The 26,630-nt window shown below is 41.8% G+C and overlaps 2 protein-coding genes across 2 annotated transcripts; one reads left to right on the top strand and one right to left on the bottom strand.

The window, feature by feature from the left end:
- The first annotated feature begins 505 nt into the window (after positions 1-505).
- tmem71 (transmembrane protein 71) lies at positions 506-10,973 on the top strand. Its single transcript, XM_069720486.1, has 11 exons — positions 506-697; positions 3,992-4,075; positions 4,638-4,699; positions 5,321-5,366; positions 5,816-6,025; positions 7,253-7,560; positions 7,681-7,875; positions 8,122-8,188; positions 8,329-8,390; positions 8,758-8,807; positions 8,977-10,973. The coding sequence occupies exons 3-11, from the start codon at positions 4,669-4,671 to the stop codon at positions 8,998-9,000; spliced, it is 993 nt and encodes a 330-aa protein (XP_069576587.1). The 5' UTR covers positions 506-697; positions 3,992-4,075; positions 4,638-4,668; the 3' UTR covers positions 9,001-10,973.
- Positions 10,974-14,500: 3,527 nt separating this feature from the next.
- LOC138633930 (zinc finger protein 91-like) lies at positions 14,501-26,237 on the bottom strand. The gene is made up of 12 exons (XM_069720469.1): positions 25,817-26,237; positions 25,183-25,298; positions 24,431-24,554; positions 22,904-23,744; positions 20,829-21,329; positions 19,873-19,882; positions 19,657-19,738; positions 18,403-19,353; positions 16,885-17,460; positions 16,042-16,139; positions 15,868-15,943; positions 14,501-15,623 (listed from the first exon to the last, which is right to left on the bottom strand). The coding sequence occupies exons 1-12, from the start codon at positions 26,100-26,102 to the stop codon at positions 14,725-14,727; spliced, it is 4,560 nt and encodes a 1,519-aa protein (XP_069576570.1). The 5' UTR covers positions 26,103-26,237; the 3' UTR covers positions 14,501-14,724.
- Positions 26,238-26,630: the final 393 nt, after the last annotated feature.

Raw genomic sequence — 26,630 nt, 5'->3', positions numbered from 1 at the left:
TATCTCAATTATGAGACACAGTTCCTGATGGAGACCCCAACATTTATAAATGGAATATGGTAAGTTTATAAAAGTCTGACACCTAGTTTCCAGTATTTTAGTTGTGCTTATGTGTATTTTTTTTTTTTAAATTTTTTATTTAAACAATAATATCTCCTTAAAGATAGAAGCAAATATTATTATTATATGCTTGATTTTGGATTTCAATCATTGTACATCTACTTTCTAACTTCTTTAAAGTATATATAATATCTTTTTACATTATTTTATTGCAATTAACCTTAATTAATCTATATAAGTGAATTTGAACACAGATATGCATCATAGTTATAAATATCTAAATCAAATAATAGTTCTATTGATAATTTATAAACATATACTCTATAAAAAAAAAAAATCATTGTGATTCTCTAGAAATATAAACGTCGTACTTTTATTTTGAAACGCCTCACCGGAATCTGTGGTGGTTATTTGTTTTGATTTGACAGCTGCTGGCGCTTCCTGTGTGTGGGCGAGGCTCGGTGACAGCTGCGGAGCCAGGAGCTTCAGACTTCTGTTTGGTTTTCCTCTCCTTTCAAAATTTTAAGAACAAAAGTCCCCCCAAAAAAATACAGAAAAAAGAGGACTAAACGTTAAGAAGCCAGAAGAGGATTTCTTTTCTTCACTTCCGGCGGAGAAACGAGGAGGAAAACAAACGGTGAGTTCAGCTGAGCACCGTTATTTTTTTCTTTGTCTGGTTTTATGTTGTAGATTCTGCAGGGAACTACTTCGAAAATATACATAGAAGTATAAAGAAGTGCTGGTTGAGGTTTTTTTTTTCATGAATTTTTAATCATAAAAAGTATTTTAGACATTTTTAATTTCATTTAACGAAACGTTTTTAAGTTGTTTGTTTTTTTTTTTTTTTTTTTTTTTTTTTATCAGAAATTGCGATCAGTTACTTTCCTGCTTTTATTTACAATACAACAAATACAAATATCATTCATATCTTGTGTGCATCTATGCATGAAATAAATTATAATTTATTATAACGATGCTATATTTGTAGGACATTATCAAAAGACATACCAGACATACTTTATCATGGTAATTTTGTAGAAATGCAGCTAAAAATAGAATAAAGCATCTATAAATGCTCTATATGAGACACAATAGAGGTATTAAGATGTTCTTAGGGTAATTTGGACACATTTAATCCAATATTATTGCACTAAATCATGAAAAAAATACAAGAAAACATTTATTATTAACTTCTGAACACCTGAAACACTGAATATTGATATTTAATATGCACTATTAAACATAAATACTGTGTGATAACAGGATTATTAGGCCTTTGAGGATGCTGGGAACTCAAAATTGAGCACAAATCATTCAATAAATTGCAATAAAACAAAAATAGGGGAGGTTAATACATTAAAAAAAAAAAAAAAATCCTGAAATTGCAATAAAGGCTTTAACATTTCAACTTTATGCACTTTAAACATTGTGAAGTCTATAAAAATACAAGTGAGGTGCTGCTGTAAAGACACTCAGAGCAGCGTGGCTGTGTTCTGGTGCTGATAGGGAAATGGTTTGGTCCATCTTTGTGTTTCCTGTTACGCGTTTTCCTCCAACATCAGCAGCTTCAGCAGAAGACGGACTGCTGCTGCAAGGCATGCTGGGAAAACACAAGATGGGAAGAGTCCAACATGGCACAAATAGGGGGGGAAATTAAATAAATATTTTTAAAGCAGTGAGAGTCAGGTAGGGCTGATTATCAGTAATATTATTCTAATATCTGTCGGAGAGATTTCGTGCAAGATTTGGTGGGAAAAAAAAACAACAATTTGCAGGACAATTATTGAAATGTTTTAAGGATAATTGAAGTATTTGAATGGAAAGAAAATATAATGTATTCTTTATTTTTTTTTTTTTTAAATGTCCCAGTGTGTCAATGCACACTTGACCAGACAAAAGAATGAATCGTGGAAAATTTAAGTATTTTTTTTGCAAGTGTGAATATTGTTTCATTGAACTACCATTATGATTTGTTTCATCAATAGAACTGCAGATACTTTTATCAGTTATCAATTAATGTGACTGTTATTTTCTTGATTCATGGTTCATAAAACTTGAGTAAACATTGTCTGATTAACAGTTAAAAAATATATATATATGTAATATATATAAATGTCTCTGTAAAAGTAAGTACCTCGAGAAAATTCTCAAATTTAAGAACCTACTGAATCATTAAATTAGTTAATATTGAATTGCAGCTGTAGTGCGTTATTTATGCTTGTTTCAGAACATTATGCATGTAGAAAAAGAAGTGGCTTATATTCCCCTTTTTACATTAAAATTCAATGTGCAGAAAAACAGATTGTTTTATTGAACGGACCAAAATTATTGTTCTATTTGCTTCTTTTTTGAGACACAGTTCTGGTATTTTGTTATTTTTACACAAAACCAGCCTCGAGCAGCGAAGAGGAACTTCTATTTACAGTCACTTTGTCAGGAAAATGTACAAGTTAGGTTTTTTTACCCTTTTAAAACACTTACAAAAGTGGAGATGATAGAAACACGAGGACACAAAAATGAGGCCTTTCTCACTTCACGAAATTTGATATTTATTGGCTCCGTTTGCTCGTTAAATGATGATGATGATGATGATGATGTCACTCGTCTGGCCGCTCGTGCAGTAAAAGCGCCAGAACGCGTAAAATGGAAAAAACGCCCGTGATGGAAAAAGTCCCGGAGAACACTTCCCTAAACGTCCCGAGGTCTCCTGGAAGAATTTTTTAATGTGCGACAATATCGTAATGAAATCACTATATATACTATATATATGTATATGAATATGTACTTTCCTGCTCCCCAGAGGATGAAACCCTTCAGATTTGAATCAGACAGAAAAGTCCCTCGAAAAAAAAGTCTTTAGAAAGTTATAAAAGTCGTGAATTTACTTCTTTTTTGTTTTGCCTGCCGAGACAGAAACATTAATTATAATTTTTGCCTTCCAGGAGACATTGAAAGTGTCCATTTTATTTTATTTTATTGTCTCCTGTGTTATTTTTTTTTTTTTAACCTTTTCACTGAACTTTGTGACAAGAAATAACCTCATATGAGCTGTTCAGTAATCTCTACATGAGTCTAGGTAATTGATTAAATATATTACTAAGTCTTATTCTTTCGCTATATACAGCTCGGACTTACTGACAACAATATGATAGAAATGTTAATAAATGAATCGCTGGCCCGTTTGTTTTGTTTTTCCCTACTGTCTTCGACTTTGAGTGCCTCATTACAGCCCCCCCCCCGCCCACCCCACGCGCCTCCTCCCCCTCCCCTCCTGCATTCACTGTAACACAGAGCGTCTCTGTTCGCCGCCCACCAACAGTCACTGACCCACTTCATGTTTTTCTCCTTGTCAGTAACTGTTTCAGTCGGGCTCCCTCAGCTCCTCGTCGGCCCCTCCGACCTGTGGCGTTCCCCAAGGCTCTGTACTCGGTCCCTTGTTCTTCTCTGTTTACATCTTCCAATAGGGCTTATTATAAACGTTATCAAAGTGCAATCTGCAGGTCAAATGTAAAAATAACTCAGTCAACAGTTATTGAAGGATGTGTTTTTTTTTAGATCCCTACCCACCCCGTTTCACAGTTCATTTTGGACGTTTGGAGTACATCCCTTTGAATTTACATTTGTTGGATGCTCCTCTAGATTGCATTTTATTTGTGAGATACATTTTCCACTTGGAAATCAGCTGTTCGTCTGGCTTCAACTCAACTTTAACGGCAAACTTAAATGTCTGAACTAGAAATAGAAATTTGCCATTGCAACAGTATTGTTTATTCTTTGACCATTTGTGAAGACGGGAACGTGTCTCTGTTTTGCTCGCTCAGCTGTTTCTGAAGTTTTCCTTGAAGGCGTCCCAGCAGACGAAGCGTTAACAGGAAACATGAGCTCAGATTCACGGCCCCGCTCTGTTTTTCTTTCTGCATTTGCTTCTCAGGCTGCTGCTTCGTCCGCTGCAGGATGTGAGAGAACCGCGACAGAAAAAAAAACAACCCTCTTTGCACGAGAACAAGTTTTAAAGGTAAGACTGAGGGGAAAAAAATGAAAAACTTCTGCTGTGTGTCTTTATAAATACCCGGCACTGGTTTAGTAGTCTGATCAGTTTGGATTAGATTTATATTAGAGTCTGACTCCGGTTAATCCCCGGAGCACTTCGACTTCAGAGGAAAACTCCTCTTATCAGCTCTTGCAGGGATTATCTGAGCTGACTGGGCTCTAATACGCCACATGAAAGCAGATCAGGCGGGATGGCAGACCTTTTTTCTTTTTTCTTTTTTACTGAAGAGCTGAAGTTTAATTTTCCATTTTTGTGCCTGTTGTCAAACTTGCTCTGTCTTTTATCTGTTCCATGTCAACCAGCAGAGTGAATCCTCTAACGAGTATCGTGTCTGATCAATCTTAATCCGCCCAACTTAATGCACTCTTTCCTACAGCGACCAGATGTTTGAGGAAGTTGCAGAGAGCCGGAGAGTTTTGACACACTGATTGTTTTTTTTTTTGGGTTTTATTGCATTGTTGACCGTAAGAAATATTCTCCGCCCGATTCTCATCTCCGGGTGTCGGGTTTCTGATGTCTTTCACAGATCAGACAGACGAGACTCTGTGGACTAAAGCATGGCTCTGTTCTTCTCCGGAGCCGTTACAAGTACGTCACACACTTCACATACGAGAAAAATGAACCCGTGGATGAAAAGTAGCTCCTGAAACCTCTTTGTTGGAATCCTAAATTTGGTTTGAGATTTTGGGAGCCTCAGACTTAGAACCGCTTAAGTTCCTAAAACTCTTTTTTTGTGGGACTTTTGTGGCTCCTACCTCTGAATTTGAATTAAATATATACATATGTGAAGAGGTCGACCGTTTGCTCGGCGTAATGCGAATCGAAGCACCCGGAGGCTGTCGTGGATTATTTATAACACGTTCCTGTAAAATGTTTCACAATAAAAGCCCTTTTAATTATTATTTTTTTTTTCTAAACTGATACAACTCAACAAACAAGCAAATAGATTTCGACTTAACTTCCTGAAAACAAAGCCGTGCTGCATTCAGGAACTGTGTTACTTTTAACGTAAAGATGCCACATGCCTACACGGTATAAATATCTTCGTCACGTCACCGAGCAGCCTAAAGAATGTTGTCCCGCTGATAAAAAACAAAAAAGCCATCTTTATTTAGAAACCTGTTTTATAAGTGTGTGTGAAGCTTCCTCTTTTTTTTCCACCTGTTTTATGTCTTAACTCAGACATTTTTTCCAACATCTGTTGTTTAGGTTCACCGATAAAACGGAGGTTGCGGGGAAATCACTCCTTTCAGAGGTAAAAACAAAAGAAATTTCCGCTGCTTTTACATTTTAAAAGAAATAAAATGTAAATGTACTTTCTGCTGCCGCGCAGAAGTCTTTCTGAATGTATCCGACTTATGCCGTATGCACTCATTTTCATAGCATAGGTTTAACCGTACAGTATTCATCTACGCGATGAGAAGGTTTGAAATGGATTTGCATGAACTGACGTGGTCGAGGATTGTTTAGGTCCGAAGGTCCAGATCTCTTAATTTGACGATGACCAACTTTAAGCCCGAGACAGATCGATGAAGTTAATATTCTTCTTTTACTTCTTTACAACACGTCTGTATTTGTAAGTCTGTATAAAGTGTAGTTCAGCAATTTGTAAAAAAAAAAAAAATGTCTTGACATTAACTGAATTTTTTTGAATTTTTTTGAATTTTTGTTTACCCCTCCTCCCCCGTCTGTCTTCCTTTTCAGCCCCGACCTGTCCCTCCTCTCTCCGGACTCCTCGTACGTATGTTACTCCTCGAGCGCCGGCAGCAGCCCGTGCTGCTGCCGGCGCTCGCCGCGCCTCCTCACCAACGGTTACTACGCCGTCACCGAGGAGACCTTCTTCCTGGACGACGACGGCAACGTGTCGCTGACGCCCTGCAAGACCAACGTGTCCTACAAGGAAAACCTGGTCAGGTGAGAGCAGCATTTTTATTTTTTCTTATTTCGCCTACTTACAACAATAGTTGAGACGGAGTTTCAAATATCCTGTAACGTCAACAGATTTTTATTTTTATTTTTGGGCATTTTTTAAAAAATTTTTATGTGATTTGGATTTTTTATTTTTATTTGAGATGTTGCCGTAGAAACAGAGGAAATGTTGGGAAACAGATCTTGTCACTTGGATTTTTGGAACATTTTAATAGTTTTATGATAAATGACATGTTGGCTAATTTAAAACGCTTCGAAGTGAAATCAGGTTGCAAAGAAAAAAAACAAAAACAGTAAAAACACAATATTTTGCTGATGTTGCCAAAAAAAAAAAAAAATTGAAGGAGCAAAGTTTGTCTGCAGTAACTTCCTGAATTAAAGAATTTGACTCAAAATCTGACGTCAACTTTAATGTTGAAAATCACAAATGTTCACGCAGCAGCGGTCACAAAAACGTACTCGTGAATGATGTAGCTCCCACCGTCTTTAAAATAAATTTAAAAAATCAATCTTTTCTTAAAACGACAACAAAATTTTAGCAAACGAGCCGTGCATTTGTTGGGGACTGTTTTTACGCGGTGGATTAATCCACATTTGGGACTAAATACAGATAAAGAGTTGTTGTGTTTTTTTTTTTAACTCTTTATCTGTCCTGATTAATGTGTAAATATCAGAAACTGTTGAAAATAAACGGGTAATATTAACGACAGCAAGTCGGCTGCGTTCGGGGGGACCAGAGCGTGATGTCATCCCCCCACGGTTGCCAGGAGACCGTGGTGTGTTTGAACACTAAGAAGAAAGTCGACACGAGAAAGAAGTTTCTTTGTTCTGTTTCACAACTGACGAAGTCTGCACTGACAACAATGCGATATAAAAGCCAGCGAAGTCACATGAATAACAAGTATATCTTATATAGTATAGCTCTGGATTATATTTAAAAACTTTGGGTTTGATTTTGTTACCCGAACAAAAGTGTTTCTTTACTTTGCTGCCGAACTGGAGTTTAAACACCTTTTTTTTAGGGGGGGATGAGGTTCATAATAGTCTCATCTGATTATTTCAAAATAAAAAGTAAATGATCCAAACCTTTAGAAAAATATCCTCAGAAAACCTTATTTAGGGATTAATTCACTGGACATGTCAACTAGGCATCAAGCAAAATTAGCAAAGGATAAAAAGTTAAACAAATTATTATTGTTGTTTGTTTCTCAGGGTTTTCCGGCGCCGGCGGAGGCCTCGCCGGTCTCTGGTCAGCCTGCTGAGCGACGTGACGGAGAGCTGCCACTCGTGGCTGGACCAGAAAGTCTTCAGAGGCATGTTGGGGACGGGGCTGAACCAGAACCAGAACCAGACCCAGACCCAGACCCAGAAGCAGGACCAGGATCAAGGACTTAACCAGGACCGGGACCTGTGCTGGGCCAAGAGGAGCATCAGCCAGGAAGGCCCGGCCCCGCTGGACGAGTCGTACTGGTCCGGACTCAGCGGCACCGAGCTGGACGAGAGCCGCAGCTTCACGTACGGTGGGTGGACCGACGCTTAAATAAAAAAAAATTTTTTAAAAAAAAATTGTCCACATTTTGAAATCAGCACTTCACAATAAAAGCCCAACAATCAAAAGTGTTTTTTTTTTTGTCTTTCAGACAACACTGAGGTCCCGCCTCCTCCTGACAAAGTAGCCCCGCCCCCAAAGCTGCTCATCCAGGAGGAGATTTGCTCGGAGATCTGTCAATCGACAGAGCGCTTCACCCAGTCGCTGGGCGGACTCTCCGAAGTCCCGCCTCCCTCGCCCTTCTACGGCAACACCTGCTGCTGTCAGACGGCACCTGAGCGCACGGGTTTGTTATTTAATTAATTAATTTAAAATCTTAATTTTAAATTTTAAATCTTAACATTAATCTTAATGTTATTTAATTATTTAATCTATTTGTTTAAAATAAAAATAAAAAAATAAAAAAAATTCTATTTTGTTCTGGCCACTTTTTTTGTCAATTTGTTCGACCACAGCTGACGTCTGAATTTATCTCGTTGGCATTGTTGTCGTTTGTGTTTGTCTCTGATTTGTGTCTTCGCTCGTGTTCCAGGGTTAACGATGAAGACCCTTCTCCTCCTCATCTTCACCATCTTCATCCTCACTGCTCTGTACTCCGGGTAAAAACTTTTTTATTTTTTATTTTTTTAAATATTTGCCTTCATCCTCATTATAGAATCTCTGAGATCTAAAGACGGAGTCGGAAAGAAACGACAGCGTGAATTTAAAGGTTGAAGGGTGAAACGTTTCTTTGCTGCAGGTGTCTGTTGTGGAGCGCGAGCGTCACGTCGGCCGTGTTCATGACGATCGCGACATGTATGCGTGAGTATCACCGTGTTATACAACAGATCTGATGATGAAATATTGTCTGTCGGATGTCCAGCAATTGTAAAAGAAAAAGAAAAACTTAAAACAATCCGATCCAATTTTCTTGTAAATCTAGTCGTACGTTCAGTTCTGATCTTTTCCCTTGTTAGTCTTTTATTTTGAAGGGTTGTTGTTTACTTCCTGTGTGCTGCGATCTTTCCGAATGCTTATTTTACAGGCAGAACTCTAAATGCTTGACGCAATTACTCTTAATATTTTGGAAAGTACTGCAGCTTCAGCGCATAAATTTATATATCAAATATTTTAAATAGTCATAGTTTGATTTTTTTTTTTTGCGTTTCAACGATCTGCTCTCTTTCAGTCGTGACGAAGTCGGGCCCGTTGGGCGAGTGGAGGAAGGCGAAGACGGAGGTGAGTCCGAAATCGAAGAAATAGACATTTTACGAATATTTAAAAAAAAAAAAACAAATTTAAAACACCCAGTTGTGTCTAGTAGTAAACAACAATAACACAAAGCAGAAAGAATCAACACGGGAGGGGAGGATGGAAGTTAACGGCTTCTGCTTCATCTGCGTTTCAGGATATCACGTCACGAAACGAGTAAAGGAAGCGTCGCGAGACGGCTTCTTTGCTCGCAGACGTGAAACTGGAAGAAGAGACGGAAGAAGAGGTCTGATGGGAATCAGTGGAAATATCATACGAATTATTATTTCACTTACTGTTTGCATGTAGGTTGCATTTAGAGGAAAAAGTTATTTTGAGCTCCGGAAATCCTTTTAAAACGACAGCACCTGTTTGATGCTGGAAATTTGCAGAAATCATTTCTTAAAATACATTTCGTACCATTTGAAGAATCCAAATTAAAACGCGTTGTTGTTGTTGTTGTTGTTGTTGTTGTGAGCTTCGCGATCACGCGGATGGAGACGGTCTTTGTTAAACGTGAACTAATCGGACTTGTTTGCGTGTTAAATGTTAAAACGGCAAAAACAAAACAAAACAAAAAAAAAGTCTTTCCGGCTACTAAACGCCGTGTTGTTGTTAAAATGCTGAAGGAGCTCAAAAAGACGGTGACGCGAGTTACTGTAGGTTAGCAGATACGAAGGATAAATATCATGCGTATCAAAATATAAAAATGTACCTGATGTATTTCAAGTGTAACTTTCTTTCGTTAGTGGTTGAACTTGGCTTTTTTTTTGGGGGGGGGGGGCAGGGGGGTGTCCAAAATGAACCAAACGTCGGGACATTTCACGTCCATGAAACAAATTCAGGTTCCTCCCTTCTAGTAAGTCTTAAAAAAGACAAATGCACAAAAATCACCTGGAATTTTTTTTTAACTGCGGGGAGATAAAAGTGCCATTTTATTTTCCCTGGAGAAACTGAATGAAGAGTTTTATTCCAAAATAAATCGAACAGGAAATACAGCACAAATTTTGTTTTTACATTAAAGCTGCACCGGCTCAGATTTTATTGTGAAAATCCTAAATATTGCTTTCCTGATTAGGTTAGGTTAGGTTAGGTAGTTACTTTATTAATCCCCGAGGGGATTTTTTTTTTCGCTACAGCAGCATACAGAAGCAATAAGATAATAATAGAATAATAGAAAAGCAATAAAATAGCAGTAAAATAGCTGTAAAAAAATATAAAATATAAAATGCACAGTATATACAGTACAGTATATATCTATATATATTATATACAAACAACCAAGAAACACAGTCAACAGTGTCAATTATGAGAGTAAAATAGTTTTATTTTTTTCTGGTACAAAATTTTTTTTTATTTCAGACTTTCTGACGTCTTTTAAAAGATCATCTTTGTATAGAGACATTTTTTTTCTGATGTCACATGATTGACAGGCCAGTGGGCGGGGCCACAGACTCAGTCAGATTAAGCTAATGTTGTGGTCTGCAGATAGTTTTTTTTTTATTTGCTCTACATACTATTATCTGATTAATTGAAATTAATCAAAAGTCTTACATTTTTACAAAATTAATCAACCCGATAAGTGCAGATGATTTTTTTTTATTCCTGTAATCTTTTTAAATCAAAGCTACAGGGTAATAACGAAAATGCAAATAAAAAAAAAAGCAGTTTTCTTAATGGACCCTGGTGCAGCTTTAATAGTATCGTGTAATAAATCCATTAAAAATCTTCTGTATTTTGGGACACTAAATGGTCGTTTTCAGGAAGAGAGTTCTTCTCTGCTGTGTTTTGTGGTAAAACTCTTCATATGTTAAGTGCCTTTATATCAACCAGCAGTGCAGAAGCGCTACATAAACATATTAATAATAATACAGGGAAGTGTTGAAGCCTGTAATGCTGCTGAAACATTTAATAGATCTGATAGAGTCGCTGCAAAATTCTCACATCACCTTAAACGTCTACACATAATACATTCAGATGTGATCGGCTGTTTCACACGTCAGACAAAACAAACAAACAATAAAAACACACAACTGTTTTAAAACCTCAACGATGAGCCAGGAAAATGTTTGTGGATTTGGGAAAATCAACAACAAAAAAAGTACCTTTTACTCCAGTGACTTAAGTACAAGTGATTCTAGTCGGAGTAAAAAGGAAATGTTAAAAAAAAAAAAAAAAAAAAGTACTGTAGAGCCTTATGGGGTTTTAACTTTATAAAGTTTTTTTTTTTAAATTCAATCATATTTGGGCCTCAAACTACGCCAAGATTGAAAGATGACGAGATGAGCTGTGCTTCGGGTTTGATTGACGGCACAGTTCAACTCCATCTTCGTGAAACTTAAATGTTTGTTTATGTGTAACAGAGTTTGTCGATATCGACCGGAAGAGGAGAGAAAATATTTAAGCTCTTTGTGTTCCAGATCGTCTGTAACCTAAAAGATATATAAAAAAAAAAAATAAAATTTTTTTTTTTTTTTTTTTTTTAATCATGCTGCGTTCAGGTCACGTGGGAAATATTTGAATTAGCAGTTTACGACTTGTAAATAACGTCAACATTCACGCTGTAATTATCTGGTGCTGAATAATACGCGAGTCAAACATTTAAAATCTCAGCTGAAGAGCGACAACAGCGTCCTCCACTTCGACTCTTGGTTCTCTTCTCTCCAGATCAGCGCCATTAAAACTATTTAGCCAATCCACGTCGCGATTTCAACGATTTCAACTTTTTTTGACCTCTAAATGCGACTCTATTTAAACGAACTAACTTTAAAGTTCACGGTTTTAAAACGCTGGAGTGACCGAACCTTTAAAAAGTAAATACTCTCTCTCCGTCTGTGTAAATCAGGACTTTCTGAATCATCAAGTGCCAAAATTTGTTTTAAATGTAATGATTCAGGAAATGTCACAAATGTCACAAGTACTTCGTAAATGAACAACAGCAACAAAAAAATCTATATATATTACCGATATTTTTAATACCGCTAATACTGCTTCACTTTGTATTTAAAGCTGTACTTATTAATACGTGTAAACAATGGATAAGATTATTCTGTGTAATGTGAAAGGTGTCGCTTGTAGCTCTGACCCACCGAGAATCAACACCAGCTTTTTTAGCTTTTTTTTAGCTCGTAGTTTTGGTTTCACGGCTCAAAACAGGAGCCAGATATTTTTCTTCAGGAGACCGAAACAGAGCTAATAATGTGAAAAAACACAACTCCAGCAAATCATTTTTGTTTTTGTTTTTGTTTTTTTTGTCAGCTGGATGTTTAAAACTCAATCTGCTGCCCCCTGCTGGCCAGAAATCAATTAAGGCAGCTTTAAATGATCAAAGTTAAATGTGGATCAAATATTATTATTTTTTAATTTTTTTTTATTATAAAATTCTGAATGTACTTCAAATGATGGAAAAGATGGAAACTGGAATGATGAAGATGGAAAATCCTGCGACAAAAACGTGTTCGTATTGGACGAATCTTAGCTTTAGATGTTTCAGTGTGACGCAGCTACTGAACACCATGTTAACGATGTTGTACATAGTTTTTTTTATTTTTTTTATTTTTTATTTCCATTGATTGCACTTGTTTCCAATGATGGAAATGTGATGCTCTGCTTGTAACAGCACTTATCTTTAAAAAAAAAAGTTTTTATTGTATTCATGTTGATAAAGTCTACCACAGATATTGTAAAAATTAAACCTTAAACGAGACGCAAAGTCGACTTGAATTGCAAACTGAGACAAAGATTTTCGATCTAAATGAACAAAGTATTATGAATATTTTTCAATTGGAAAATCTCTTTAAAAAAAAAAAAAAAGACATTTTAAAGGATGAAGTCGTCCTTTTTTTTTAAATTTTTTTTTTTACAGTGTTGACCACTGTAGTCAGAAAATAACAAACAATCAGTACTTTAGGGACTAGTCGGGCGTTTTCGGCCTGTTGATGGCGCTGTTTAAGATTTAAATGTTACAGTATTTTACATGTTGTCATATTATGTTTTGTTTTAAGTAAGTGAACATAAACGCTGTTATTACGACTAACTGCCTTTTCTGTGTATTTTTTCGTACTCTTTAAGGAGCGATTATCAACTTTTAATTTAATGGTCTTCATGTGTGTTTAACACGAATATGTTTCTAGAAATATAACATAATATAATATAATATAATACAATATAATTTCATATAATTTGTTCCAGAGTCCCAACTGTTTTAGTTCAGCACCTGCAAAAAAAAAGGTTTTCTTGGGCATTTCTTTGCTTTCTCTTTTTTTGAACTGAATATTTCCGAGGTGATCCACCGGGTGGCAGCAGAGAGAAGAAGAAGTCACACTGCTGACCCGACAGGTGAGTCGATGCTCGCCAGTCATTTCCATACACGTTGATTTTAACCTGGCAGAAATCAGAAGTGAACGGCACGACAGAAAGTCCAGAACAGAAGATAAACTGTTCAAATACGGAGCTCCAAAGAGGAGAAAAACTGAAAATCACCTAAAAACAAAACTTCCATTGAGTTTCACTTTGTTTCTTTGATATCAGCGATTTTTTTCAATACATTTTTTTTTTTTTTTTTTTTACGCCCAAATCCACTGATTCTAAATAAACTCAGCAGACTGATGAAGACATGAAGTTTTATTTCAGTTCAGGAGATTCCCGACGTTCCCGACCTGAAGGACGAAGGACGAAGCGGCACCTCGGACGCCTACGGTGAGCTCTGATTGGTCAACGCGTAATCATCGACCAGATTAACGGTAACGACGTACAACACTTTCGTTGACATTTATTGTTTAAAAAATATATATATGATCAATAAATAGGAAAACGGACTTCGGCTTTCACAGAACAACAGCTGTTTAATGATGGATCCCAGATATGGAGGACAAAACGGGACATCGTTTTAAATAAATAAAATGTAGAAATTCAGAGCGAGCTTAAATAAAACTTAAAAAAGGTAAAAAAAAAAAAACCCAACATAAATTCAAGAAGTTAATTTCATTATAAAAATTTATTTCATTTGTATATTCATTCATTCATATTCATATATTAATACTTCAGTCGTTTTTGATCCTACATAGCAACGCACAGTGGATATGTCTTTTAAAAATCTTTTTTTAAAACATCTTAAAAAAAAAAAAAAAAAATTCACGTTTTATTGTTTGGGTGAAATTGTGACAAAAATAATCAACATTTATTCAAAAGGAATTCAAACAAAAGAAAAATCTGAACTTTTGACCTTTCGAACCCACATCTCTCAGGTTGAGTCTCAAATCGCGTGAATTAAAAGTCGTACACGAAAGCTATTATTTTTCACTAAGTATCATTATACCGTTGTCGGATAGAAGGCATCAATACAGTGAGACAGAGGGCTTAACAACAAAAACATTTCCGGTAAAATAAACAAACAAAGCCGGCTGATATGTCTGCAGGTGATGCATTCAAATGTTACAGTTATTTCCGGTCATTTTTGAGACGACACCGCCCGGTGTCGAATTTCACGCGCGAAGTGAGCGATCTTGAGACAGTCGTGGTCTTCTGCCGCAGATTAAGTTTGAGATTGTTTTTTTTGAGAGGAAGACAAAAAGGAATCTTTAAAAATCTTCTGAAAACAAAAAAACCAAAACAGCTTTTTTTTTTTGTGTCAAACTACATTAAAGTTTTCCAGTTTCCAGACTGACCAGTTTGATGAAAAATTCTTGTTTTTATATATAAAATAATTTGAGATTATTGAGATGTTTTTTGTTGTTGTTGTTCCAATGTACATAATACACGTTTTTTTTTACAAAGTGTCCCGTGACCGTATTTGAGCCGACGTGTCGATGCGTTTTCAGTTTGTTTTTTTTCCGCGATCCCGTCGGACGTCGTCCGGGCCCGAAGCTCCGCCCCCGGGCCCGAAGCTCCGCCCCCGGGCCGTCTCTCACTGCGGCGGGTCTCCGAACCGTCTCTCCCCTCCGTGGATGCTGACGTGCCGCCGCAGGTGGCTGCCCGATATGAACGTCTTGCCGCAGTACGAGCACCTGAACTGCTTGCAGTCGGTGTGGACGCTCATGTGCACCTTCAGCGAGCCCGACTGGGCGAAGCGCTTGCCGCAGTGGACGCAGCCGTAGCGCTTCTCGCCCGTGTGGACGCTCTGGTGGCGCTTCAGGTTGCTGGAGTCGGAGAAGCGCTTGCCGCAGAGCGCGCAGACGAACGGCTTCTCGCCCGTGTGGACCCTCATGTGGGTCTTCAGGTTCTTGAGGCAGGCCAGCGATTTCCCGCAGTAGTTGCAGGCGAACGGCCTCCCGCCGTCCTCGTCCTCCTGCTGTCCCCACCCGTCCCTCCGGATGAGGGCGCCCGGTCTTCCCGCCGGCTCCTTCCTCTCCGGGAGCCGCCGCTCCTCCGCGGGCGGCGGCGGCAGCAGCGCCCTCTGCTGGCTGTTGTGGAAACCTGCAGGCTGCTGGCGCTCTGCCGACAACAGGCTCGCCTCCGTGAGGGTGAAAGGGAAGCCGCCGCCGCCGCCGCCGCCGCCGCCGCCGCCCGAGTCCGACGCAGTCGTCGACGAGGACGAGCCGCCGCGGTCCGCACCAAGAGGATTCTGGGTAACGAGGGAGCCGTGTTGGAGCTGCGGCGGCTCAAACATCAGACGGTCGTAACCGCCGGTTTCGGGCCCCTGGCCGGCGCTGGGCGTCTCCGGGTCGGACGCGCGGGGGGAGCCGGCTTCCCCGCTCGTCCACGGCCGAGACGAGACGCCGCCGCCGTCGTCCGCCGCTTCCTGTTTGATCGTCGGGGGCGACGATTGATCCGTCAGCTGGCCTTCAACAACTTGACAGAAATGTTCTGGAGAGAAAGAAAAAGCAGAATCTCAAAACCCTTTTTCACAAACACATTTGGAAATGTGCTCACATTTTAATTCAACTCCACCAGAATAAAATCAAACCGAAAGCATTTTTTTTTTGTCCATAAAGATAATGTTGACATTTTTCCGAACGGCTTTCTGTCGAGTCCTTTCGAGAATCAACCGCCTCAACGTGATGGAGGGTTTTAAGGGTCTCGGGGGTCCTGAGAGTTACACTGTACTCACTCTCCTGCTCAGACTGGGACCAGGACCCGTCGTCGTCCTCCACTTTGATCATGACGGTCGTCTCGCCTGCGGCCGGCTGCGAACAAGAGCGGAGAGAATTTGTTTTTTTTTGTTAACTTGGGAGTGATGAAGTCGGAAACCGCGACGTCGCGGACGTCTTCGTCCTCCACTCACCGTCACCTGCGTGGTTTCCGGTGCCGACTCCGAAGGCGCGGCGGGGTCCCTGCACCGCGGTGTCACCTGATTGGACGGTCTGGACAGCACCACGTCACCTGGAAGAGACGATGCGTTTTAAAGATCTGCAGCCAGTGTTAGTTGCTATATGAAGCCGGGTACGTCTGATTTAATTTATTGACTTCTATCCTCTGCCTTGGATTACCACTGCATGTTTTATACAGATACCTGTGAAATATTACTTAGTAATAGCTGACAAAAAAAACAATCGCCCATTTAATCGATCTTTGACCAGTATAAAGAACAGTAGAGCTTGCATTTATTTTTTTTTAAATCATGTTGTTTAGAAATCATTGTTAATTAGGCTATCTCGAAATAACGAGATAATCAACCCCTAATCACGAGAAAATAATAAAGGTAGCAACTGATTTAGGTTTAAATTAATCAAAGAGTAATTATTGATCAACAAAACAAGTTTAAAACAAGTATTTTACCCTTTTGGCTTTAAACTTGGGGGTTATTTTCATTCTTTCGCCCATCTTTCTACATTTTGTGGCACTTTATTAACGTAATCTAAAACTGTTTTCAGCCTGTTGCTTTTAAATTTGAGAGTAATTAAAGCTCCTAAAGTTTTTTTTTCAACGTCTTATTTGTGTCGCCCCTATTTTGAGCAAAGCGCCGAGTACTCCGTTTTCCAGATGTCAAGTGAACGCACCACATCCTGACGTTTAAAAAAAAAAAAAAAAAAAAAAAAAATTATTAGTTTTTTTTTTTTTTTTTAATTACTGTCGATAAATTTAGAATATATGTTTTATATTTATTTTTTATTTTTTTAACGGTTACCTGTCGCTGTCCTCCTCAGCTCGTTGCCCGCGAGCAGCTGAGCTCGCGCGCGACCGCTCGCGTACAGCAGCGCGCCGCCGCCGCAGCCACCAGCGGCGGCGGCGGCGGCTCTCAGGGCGCTCGCCCGGGCCGCCCGGAGCTCCATGAACCGCAGTTTCCTCCGCAGCACCTCGTTCTCTTTGCGGCTCCGAGAGATCTCCAGCTGCAGCAGCGAGTAGCCGCCGTCCACGAGCTCGCAGATCTCCGCCACCGCCGTGTTAGCCAGCGCCTCCATAATGGAGGCGAGCTGCGCGTGGAAGCCAGCGGCCGGGGACATCGTCGCAGTCCTTCCGCGCGCGTCTTTCTCTCTATTTTGCTGGGGAGGGAACAAGAACAGTCCCGGAAAACCCCGGCGCGCGGGAGTCAGCGAGCAAAAAACAAACAAACAAACAACAACAACAACAGAGAAACGCACGCGCCCCGCTTTGTTTACCTGAGTGCCGCCACCACCTGTGTTTACAAGTGCCGAGACGAACCAGGAAGTGATGCGACCAGGAAGACGAGTGAGAAACGACCGAGACCGCGCATGTGCAGAATCTCATCGCGCAGCGTTTTCAAAATTAAAGCCCCTGAAATTATTTCCTCAAGTTTAAATGTTGTTTTTAGCCGGAGCCGAAACACCAAACACATTTGGAGCATTAAAGTATTTTATTTATTTATTTTACAGCACAAAATGTGTCGTTTTCTCTTTTTGTACAAAACCAAACATTGCCATTTACTTTCTCAATCAAATGATAAAATCCCTTTTTTTTTAAAATCGCGAATCAATATTGTTGCAAATTATATTTTATTAGTATTTTTTCAGGGCATTTTTCTACATTTTGGAGCATCTTTATTGGATGTTCTGTACAAATTTGTTGTCATTTGCATCTTTTTGTAGTTATTTTGAGTCCCTCTGAAGTTGTTTTACTTCTTAAACCAGTTTAATTTCTAAAAGATCTTAAAACGGCTTCACTTTGGGCAAGAACTCTCCATCTCGATCCGCTCCGGGCTCGAATCGACTATCACGGGCCGAAAACGCACCCTTTAATTGCGATAATGAACTGTTTTAATCCATCGCATAGAAACCACTCGTGCAAATCCGACATCAATTCTTGGAATTCGAATTGCACGTCGTGTGTCGTGATTTTTAATCCTGACGAAAACAAATCTGAACCCGAAACAGGAAACAAATGGTACAAAACTATCTCTGAAGTTGTTTTATTGAGCAAAACAAATCACACGTGAACAAACCGTATCCTACACAACCCTTAAAAACATTTGTTATAAAATAGCGACATGACATCAGAGACATTTGGTTGTTGTTAAGAAGCTCTAATCGAACTTTAAAAACCCGTTGTTGTTTTATTTTTTTCTTCCCGTAATCTTGTGGCTCGAGTTGCCACGCGAAACCTTTATTTTTTTAATTTTTTTTTCTTCTTGGTGGAAACCCGGATATTTACAGAACGTTTTAAAAACGTTTTTTTTTTTTCCCCGTTCAGAAGTCCGGGTGACACTTCTTCAGGTGCAACTTGAGGCTGTACTTGACGATGAAGCTCCTGGAGCAGAGCGTGCAGGTGTACGGCCGCTCGCCGGAGTGCACGCTCAGGTGCGACTTCAGATGCGCCGACTGCGTGAACTTCTTGCCGCACTGGTCGCAGCTGAACGGCCTCTCGCCCGTGTGGATCCGCATGTGGACCTCCAGGTTCTGCGTGGTGGCGTACGTCTTGCTGCAGATCGAGCACACGTAGCGCTTCTCTCGGCCGCCGCCGCCGCCGCCGCCGCCCGGCTGCCCGTTGCAGAGCTGCGGTCGGCCGTGCTGGTCCCGGTAGACGGCGAAGTTCATGATGCCGTCGTCGCTGTACTCGAACGCCGGGTCGCCGCTTTCCGACAGCTGGCAGTCCGACGGGATGGAGCCCGACACGCTGATCAGCTTCAGCCCGAAGGCGTCGCCGTCCAGGTTTTCGTCGGGGTGGTACTGGGCGAAGCTCATCTGGGCTTTCGGCTGCTTGGTCCACGCCGGGTCGACGCTCAGATCCAGTTCCGCCCGGTGCGACGGAGACTCGACAAGAGCGCCGCCGAAGTACATCTGCCTGCTGGAGCTCAGAGGAACCAGCGCGCACTCCTGGACCAGGTGGACGTCCGGGTCCATCTGAGAGGAGTAGGAGGAACACGCCGACCGGCCGGCCTCCTTCTCCGGCTCGTCGCCGAGCTGGCCGGAGCAGCCCGGCTCGCTGCGCGGAGAGTCCAGACTGTAGACGGGCGTCGTCGTCGTCTTCTTCGGCGTCCCCGCCGGGGTCAGTTTGGTCGTCTTAACCGCGACTTGCCCCGCGGACGACTCCTCGGACGCTTCGGTTTCCCGCCAGCGTTTTTTCGTCCGCCGGCCGACGCGAATCGACGCCGCGCTTTCTCGGGCTGCGGCCGCGCCTCCGTCAACAGACACGTTGATATCTGAAAGAAAAGGCCGTCAATCACCTCCCAAGCCAGACGAAAAAAATAAAAAAAATAACGTATACTTTCAAAACATAGAAGTTTTCCACGACAAGAAACAAAACGTCTGGAAAATATTCACTCCGACGAGCGAACGAAGTAAATCAATTTCAGACGATCGTTTCTCGAACCTTTTCCGGCTGTTTTAAATTCTTTATTAAATATGGAGTATTTTTGCTTTAAGTTTTTATGAGCAAGATAAAAGACAATAAACACAAATCGCTGTTTTTGAAATTCTGAAATCTTTGGAGGAAATCCACCAACCCAGAGGACGGAGATTAGTTCCCTCGTCGAAGGTGTCGTCGCTGTCCGAGTCTTCGTCTTTGATCAACACCACGTCTGGAAACTGCAAGAAACATTTGCAATAACATCATTTAATTTCACATTTCATGTGAAACATTTACAGATGAAAGTTAACTTCCGCGTTTGCACACGAGAGATAATCGATTTCATATCCGTAAAAACAGATAATTTAATCACGGTACAACGTCTGGGAAAACAAAACAAAACAGGGATGTCTGCAAGTGGATTCATTTGCAACAGCTGATTTTGAATATCATTTGATTTGAATAGCACCAGAGCGTCAGTGAAGAAACTTGTGGTCCCCAGTTAGCTCAAAATAAATCTGCAGTTAATTATCACGTCATCTCTGAAAAGTGCCGTTTGGTTTTCCGAGATAATTAACGCGAGAAAAACATCTTTACGCCCGAGACGAAAATAAATATCCTCACGGTTTATCTTGGCATCAAAAATGTCAAGGCGACAAGGAGATGATTAACTTCTAATCTGGAGATTATATTGGATTAAAAAAAAACATGACCGCAACCTCTCCTGGTCTGAAAATACAATATTTAATGTGTCGTTCAAGCGATCGTAGAAAAGTGTGGAAGGATTCGCTGATTCGTGTTTATCAGCTGAAGTTAAAAGTCCCCCCAAAAAAAGGCAAAAAGTAATATGAGAATAAACAGTCATTTAATTTATTTCTATAATAATTATCATAATAATGACGACCAATTTTTATATTTTATCTTTTGACCTTTTTTGAATTTTAAATCTTGGGAAAACTAAATACTTTCTTCATGTATCTCACCAAAGCTCTCAAAACTTTATTTGTTGAATATCAACGTAGCTGCAAATAATTTATCTAACTGATTATTTTATGGACAAAATATTGGCAAATTATTAGGTAATTAAAATAATAGTTGCAGGCGTTCCTTAAAAAGAATACAAAAAATTATTTGATTCTTAAATTGGACTAAACTGCTGTAATTTAACTTCCGTTCACTTTATAGTTATTCTTTTTTTTGTTAGTACCTGTCAAACAAACCAATAATTAACCGAATAATCGTTTCAGGTCTGAAACTGAGCTGATATTTAAAGCTCCGGGAATGTGGCGTGTTTGTTTTGTTTGTTTGTTTGTTTGTTTGTTTACCTACCTCCTCCTCCCCCACCACCACCGCAGCTTCCTCTTCGTCCCGTCCGGCTGCAGCGGCGGCGGCGGCGGCGGTTCTCCTTCGTCACCGTCCCGCTGCTGCCGCTGCCGCTGCCGCGGTGACTCCGGTTGCGGTGCACCCTTCGCGTCCGCCGGTGGTGCCGCCACCCCTCCTCCTCCTCTTCCTCCTCCACCTCCTCCACCTCCGCCGTCGCCGCCGCTGCTGCCGCGGACCACGATGGACTCTATGAGGTGCAGCTTCTTCCGCAGGTCCTCGTTCTCCTCGTGGCTGCGGGTGATCTCCATCTGCAGCACCGCGTAGCCTTCGTCCACCAGCTCGCAGATCTCCGCCACCGCCGCTTTGGTCAGAGCGCCCATGATGATGGACAGCTGCTCGTGAAGCACTTTGCTGTTTATGACCGCCATCCTGCCTCTCGAGATGGGGTGGGAGGGGTGAGGGGGAGGAGGGGGGAGAGCGAGGGATCCCGAGCCGGACCAGAACACCCTTCTCAACGGCTCTGAAACAGCAGGGTGAAGGGCAAAGGCGGAAGACCGAGCCGGTTTTTGGACTTTCGACCGTCGATGATTACAAAGAGGACGAATGTTGTTTCTGCTTCCTTTTGACTTCACTTCCGGAGCAACGCTGCTGATTTCAAAATAAGAGCTTATTGTTGTTGTTGTTGTTGTTGAGACAAACAGGAACGCAAACTCGTAATTCGGCGGTTCTCACAATTCTTACTTATTTTACTGACATTTTTTTCCTCCTTAAAATTTAGTTTATTTTTCATGTAATTTTCTTTGAACTCAATTTAGATTTTGTCATGATTTTGAGTCTATTTTTGACTTGTTTGTTCATCATTTTGCCGATGATTTCAAACTAAGATCGGCTGATTTCAAAATAAGAGCCTATTGTTGTTGAAACAAACAGGGAACACAAACTTGTAATTTGGCGGTTCTCACAATTCCTACTTTTTTTTACTTCAAATTTTTTTCTCCTTAAAAATGAGTTGTTTTTTTGTTTTTAATGTAATTTTTTTTTACCTCATAATTTCGATTTCTCATGGTTTTAAGTCTATTTAAGGGCCCGAGCACCGAATGGTGCAAAAGCCCTATTGTTTTTTTGAAAAATTATTATTAGGGCCCGAGCACCGAAGATTAAAGTTTGTTAAAATAATTTGTTTTCGTCGACGGTTGCCACTTTTAACGTCTCGCCACGAAACTACAAAAGGCTGTAAATCTTATGTCTCTGGACTGACCGTCTCCAAACATTACACATATGATAACGGTCCGGCCCCGAACACATCTCTATGGTAATATTCGCCGTGGCGATGCGGCAAAGTGTGACGTCCCGCCCTGACACAGGAAGTTGATGTTTCCTCAAATTGTGAAATGGGAAGTTTGAATTTTGACCTTTTAACCGCAAAGTTTTGACTTAAATTTTTCAATATTTACTTAATAAAACACTGAACTGAATGAAGTGCACCTTTACCGATTCTCATTGATTAAAAAAAAACAACAACCTGCTGCCGTGACAGATGGAGATGAAGTCACGTGTTCATTCAGGCGTGAAGACCGCAGCAAATCTTTTCGGTGAGTCCGCGACAACAAGCACGCCGTCCACCATCATCGAAGATTGCACACTTTATTTCCAAATACACACCAACTGATATAACATTCACATGCTTCTTACAGGTGTTATAAGGAAACTCTTTTCATCAGGCACCACGATCCTGAAAGTATTCGAAGCGGACGCAAACCCCCCCCCCCAAAAAAAAAAAGAAAAAAAAAAGAAAACGGCTCCACGTTCTTTCTGAGGTAAGAATTGATCTGGATCGGGTCGTGGTTCCGTTCAGTTTCCACACCAAGGCAGTTCAGATGGTTTAAAAACAAAACGAAAAAAAAAAAAAGGGAGTAAGGCCCGTCGAAAGGTACAATAGTCCGAGCTATCAAAATCTCTTTAAAAGGCATTTCGACTATAAAATAAAAATCTATTTAAAATGAGCAGTTCAGTCACTAGTAGGAGCAGCGAGGTCCCGGTCCGTCGGTAGTTCGGATCGGTGTCACGGCTAAAGAGGAGGCAGCGGGTGTTCGGCCAGGTGGTGTTTCTGCTGGTGGATCCTCAGGTTCTGCTTCCCGGCGAATCGCTTGCCGCACTGCTCGCAGGCGAACGGCCGCTCTCCGGTGTGGACGCTCTGGTGCGTCTTCAGGTGACCCGACTGCGTGAAGCGCTTGCCGCACTGGGCGCAGCTGTACGGCCGCTCGCCCGTGTGGACGCGCACGTGCGTCTCCAGGCTGCGCGACGACGTGAAGCACTTGCCGCAGTAGCTGCAGACGAAGCGCCTGTCCCGGCAGTACCGGTTGAGCTCCAGGGGGTCCAGCCGGGATCCGCCGAGGGCCAGCGACGGGGGGAAGCCGGCGGCGTTCCGGTCCGACGCCGAGTCCAGGAGCGGCGGCCGGCAGACCGGCTTCGGGTACGGCTGGCGGTCGACGGGCGCCGCCGCGCTCAGGAGGCCCTGGTTGACCCACGAGGAGCACAGGTCCAGGTCCGTGTCGTAGGGGAGGGAGCCGATAAGGGACGCGCCTCGCTTCAGCTCCGAGGTGCCGGGCAGCGAGGCCGGACTCCCTCCCGACCCGAGGAGGAAAGGCTTCCTCGCGCGGGCCGCGGCGGACGACGGAGCTGCGCAGTTCGACTCCGAGGCCAAATCGAACACCACGTCCGAGGAACTGCTCTCGGCGCCGCCGCCCCCCGCGGGCCCCGGAGAGCCCGGTAGACTGCGGGAGTCGTGGTGCTCGAGTTGCTCCGACGGCCCGGTACTGTTCTGGTCCCACGGTCGCACGTTTGCGCCGGCTGAGGCGGAGAGCCTCATCCCGGACGGGCCCTCGTCACTATCGTCTGTGTCTGACGGCAGCGCCTCCGTCCCTTCAAACAAACCGATCAAGAGAGATTCAATCAGCAGCAAAGAAGAAAGCTCAGTTTTTATTGAACAAAACAAAGAAACTGTCAAAATGTTCCCAAATAAAAACTCAGTCCGCCATGAAAAAAAGAGAAGAAACAGCTGATCTTAAAACATCTTTCTTTTAATATCGACGGATGTGACGTGACCATATTTGGACGAGCGGGGGGAGGAGAAAGCGGTGAATTTGACTCTCGTCAGATTGGGACCCTGAGGACGCCAAGCCCCGCCCATCTGTAGCTGAAACCTGACCAGGCCTGTCAATCAAACAGACACGCCCGCCCCTCTCAAACATACCGCTTTTTGAGGCCTAATAACGAATTTACAGGATTATTTTCAGACGGACTGCCAGATAACAAATAAGAATCAGTGACTTTAGTGAATGACACCATAAATGACTTGTGGACAATTTTTTTTATTAACTTTGCATTTCAAGAGAAAAGTTGAAATGGGAGTCCATGGAGCCTTTTTTGGAGCCGACCCCTAGTGGCCCTCGGTGGTATCGCAGCTTTAAGGCTCCAGCCGATCTTCTCCCCTCTCGCGGTCCTGCTTTGCGATCATCGGTGCTCGTGTTTCATCTCAGCCCGATTAACGGCTCTTTTTTGTTTGCCGTGAACGTCTGAGAGTAAACTCGGCGTCACGGTTCTCTTACCGTCCTCGTTCAGCAGCAGCTTGTCCGCGCCGAGGTCGTCATTCTCGCCGTATTTCGCCGTCTCCTCTTTTATCAAAACGACATCGTGACTTTCCTCCTCGTCTGCGGCGACCGTCGAAGAATCCTGAGAAACAAACAGCTGCGATTTCATTTAAGTCCTGGAGACGCAAAAACAACTGCTAAAGCAAACAATCATAATACAAATAAAAAAAAGAGCATTTCTTTAAATGTTTTTTTTTGGGAGGTAGAGCAGAATAATCCTTTAATTATCCTGTTTTTTTTCTGTTTGACATAAAAAAAAAAAGGAAAATTTTTCTGCCTCTTTTCTGCCTTGAGGTCAATTTACAACAAAAATGTTGCAAAAAGTGCACAAACCTTTTGCATATAACTGCATTTGAACTTTATAATTACAGATGTTTCGATTACAATTTACTGTTTATTTTACACTCACTCACGGTGTGACGTTTCTGCTCTAAACTCACACAGTTGCAAGATTACAACCTAAAAGTTTGTTCCAACTTTTTTGTAAACTTTTCACAGGATCACATTAACTAGTAACAAACTTAGAAAAAAAAAAAAGCTGATGTTCTTTATTTCTTTTTTACCGTTTAAAAAAACAACAACTGCACTACGAGATGTAAATTAAAATTAAAATACACTTTTTCTCAGGTGTATTAAATGAAAGTTAAGGTGTTCCAACATCGTCTGGTGTCGATTTGAAATAACGAGATCACCGTCGCTGGTGCTCTCACCTCTCTTTTTGCAGGAGTCGCATCCGTGGTCGCCTCCAACACGGGAACCCGTCCGGATCTCCTGAGGTTCGAGGCTTTCGGCTGCTCGGTGCACAACCCGGCCTGCGAGACGCGTTCTGGGAAGCAAAAACAACAACAACAACAACAACAAAAACACAGGAATTGTAGGTAACGGTGGACCAGGAGACCTTCGATTCGTGATCACAAAGGGCTTCACTCGCCTCATCACTTCTCAGCGGCTTTAAGTGTCAACATCTGTTGTTGTGTTGTTGTTTTTTTGTTTGTTGGGGAAATACGCAGCAGAACTCGGTTCATTTTTTTTTTTTTTTTTACATTTTAGTTCTTTTCCGTTGCTTAATGTCACACAAACAGAATTGAGTGTCCTCATGCTGTGTTTTGTTTTTTTTTCCTGAATCTTCTGGATCAAGTCTTCCATAATAGAAAAGGAAACCTTTTATGAGCAGTTTTGTAAAGGGAGTATGGTACATGAGCCTCGGAGTCCATTTACGCAAAGCCCACATCCCGCCACCATCATCGGTGTCACTGACGTGTGAAATGACGGTCTGACAGGTTGACTTCCCCCTTCTCCCCCCTCCCCCCCCCACTTTCACCCCCTCCTCGCCCCGGTACTCACCGATAGTGAAATCCGCCAGCCCCCCGCCGCGGCACCCTCCGTCCTCCACCACCGGCGCGCCGCAGTCCAACATCGCCGCGTTCGTCCGGTAGCCCCGCGCGACGAGGGACTCGATGAGCTCCAGCTTCCTCCTCAGCGTGTCGTTCTCCTCGTGGCTGCGGGAGATCTCCAGCCGCAGCACGGCGTAGCTGTCGTCCACCAGCTCGCTGATCTCTGCCACCGCCGCTCTGGTCAGCGCCTCCATGATGGACGTCAGCTGAGAGTGAAACGCCTTGTAGCTCGTCATCCCGGAGGACGGACGTGAAACGACGACAACTCTCTCTCCCCCAAAATTAAAAAAAAAATAAATAAAAATAAAATAAAATTAACATAAAAAAAATAAATAAAAAAACACTTTGCGCGTTCAGGAGGAAGAGGGAAGACAGCCCCCGACTCTTATTTAAAAAAAAAAAAAAAAGCCCCGAGCAGTCGGTTGACCGACCGGGAGGAGCTGGTGGATGCTGCGCTCGGCCGTTGTTGTTACGAGTTAGGGTCGGCTGTCTCCTCTTCAGCGTGCCGTTTGCCAACTTCCGTGATACCGCTTTCAAAATAAAAGATTCAGATTGGATGAGGTGTTGCGTTCAAGTCTGCCTCGTAAACGCTAACTGTCACCGTTTCGTTTTAGAATAAAGCAACATCACAAAGCAACAGACATTCCAGAAAACGTGCAAATTATTCACATTACAAACACCGTTGCACTGTTGTTCAGTTTAATGTAATATTAATATATTTATATTTGTATATAATGTGCATTTTTACATTTGTTATATTTAAT

The sequence above is a fragment of the Brachyistius frenatus genome, unplaced genomic scaffold (genome assembly GCF_029030835.1).
Source record: "Brachyistius frenatus isolate BFR_SWC_R1_liver_20210118 unplaced genomic scaffold, ASM2903083v1 Contig_242, whole genome shotgun sequence".
Lineage (NCBI taxonomy): Eukaryota > Metazoa > Chordata > Actinopteri > Embiotocidae > Brachyistius > Brachyistius frenatus.
This window is presented reverse-complemented; position numbering and strand designations above follow the sequence as displayed.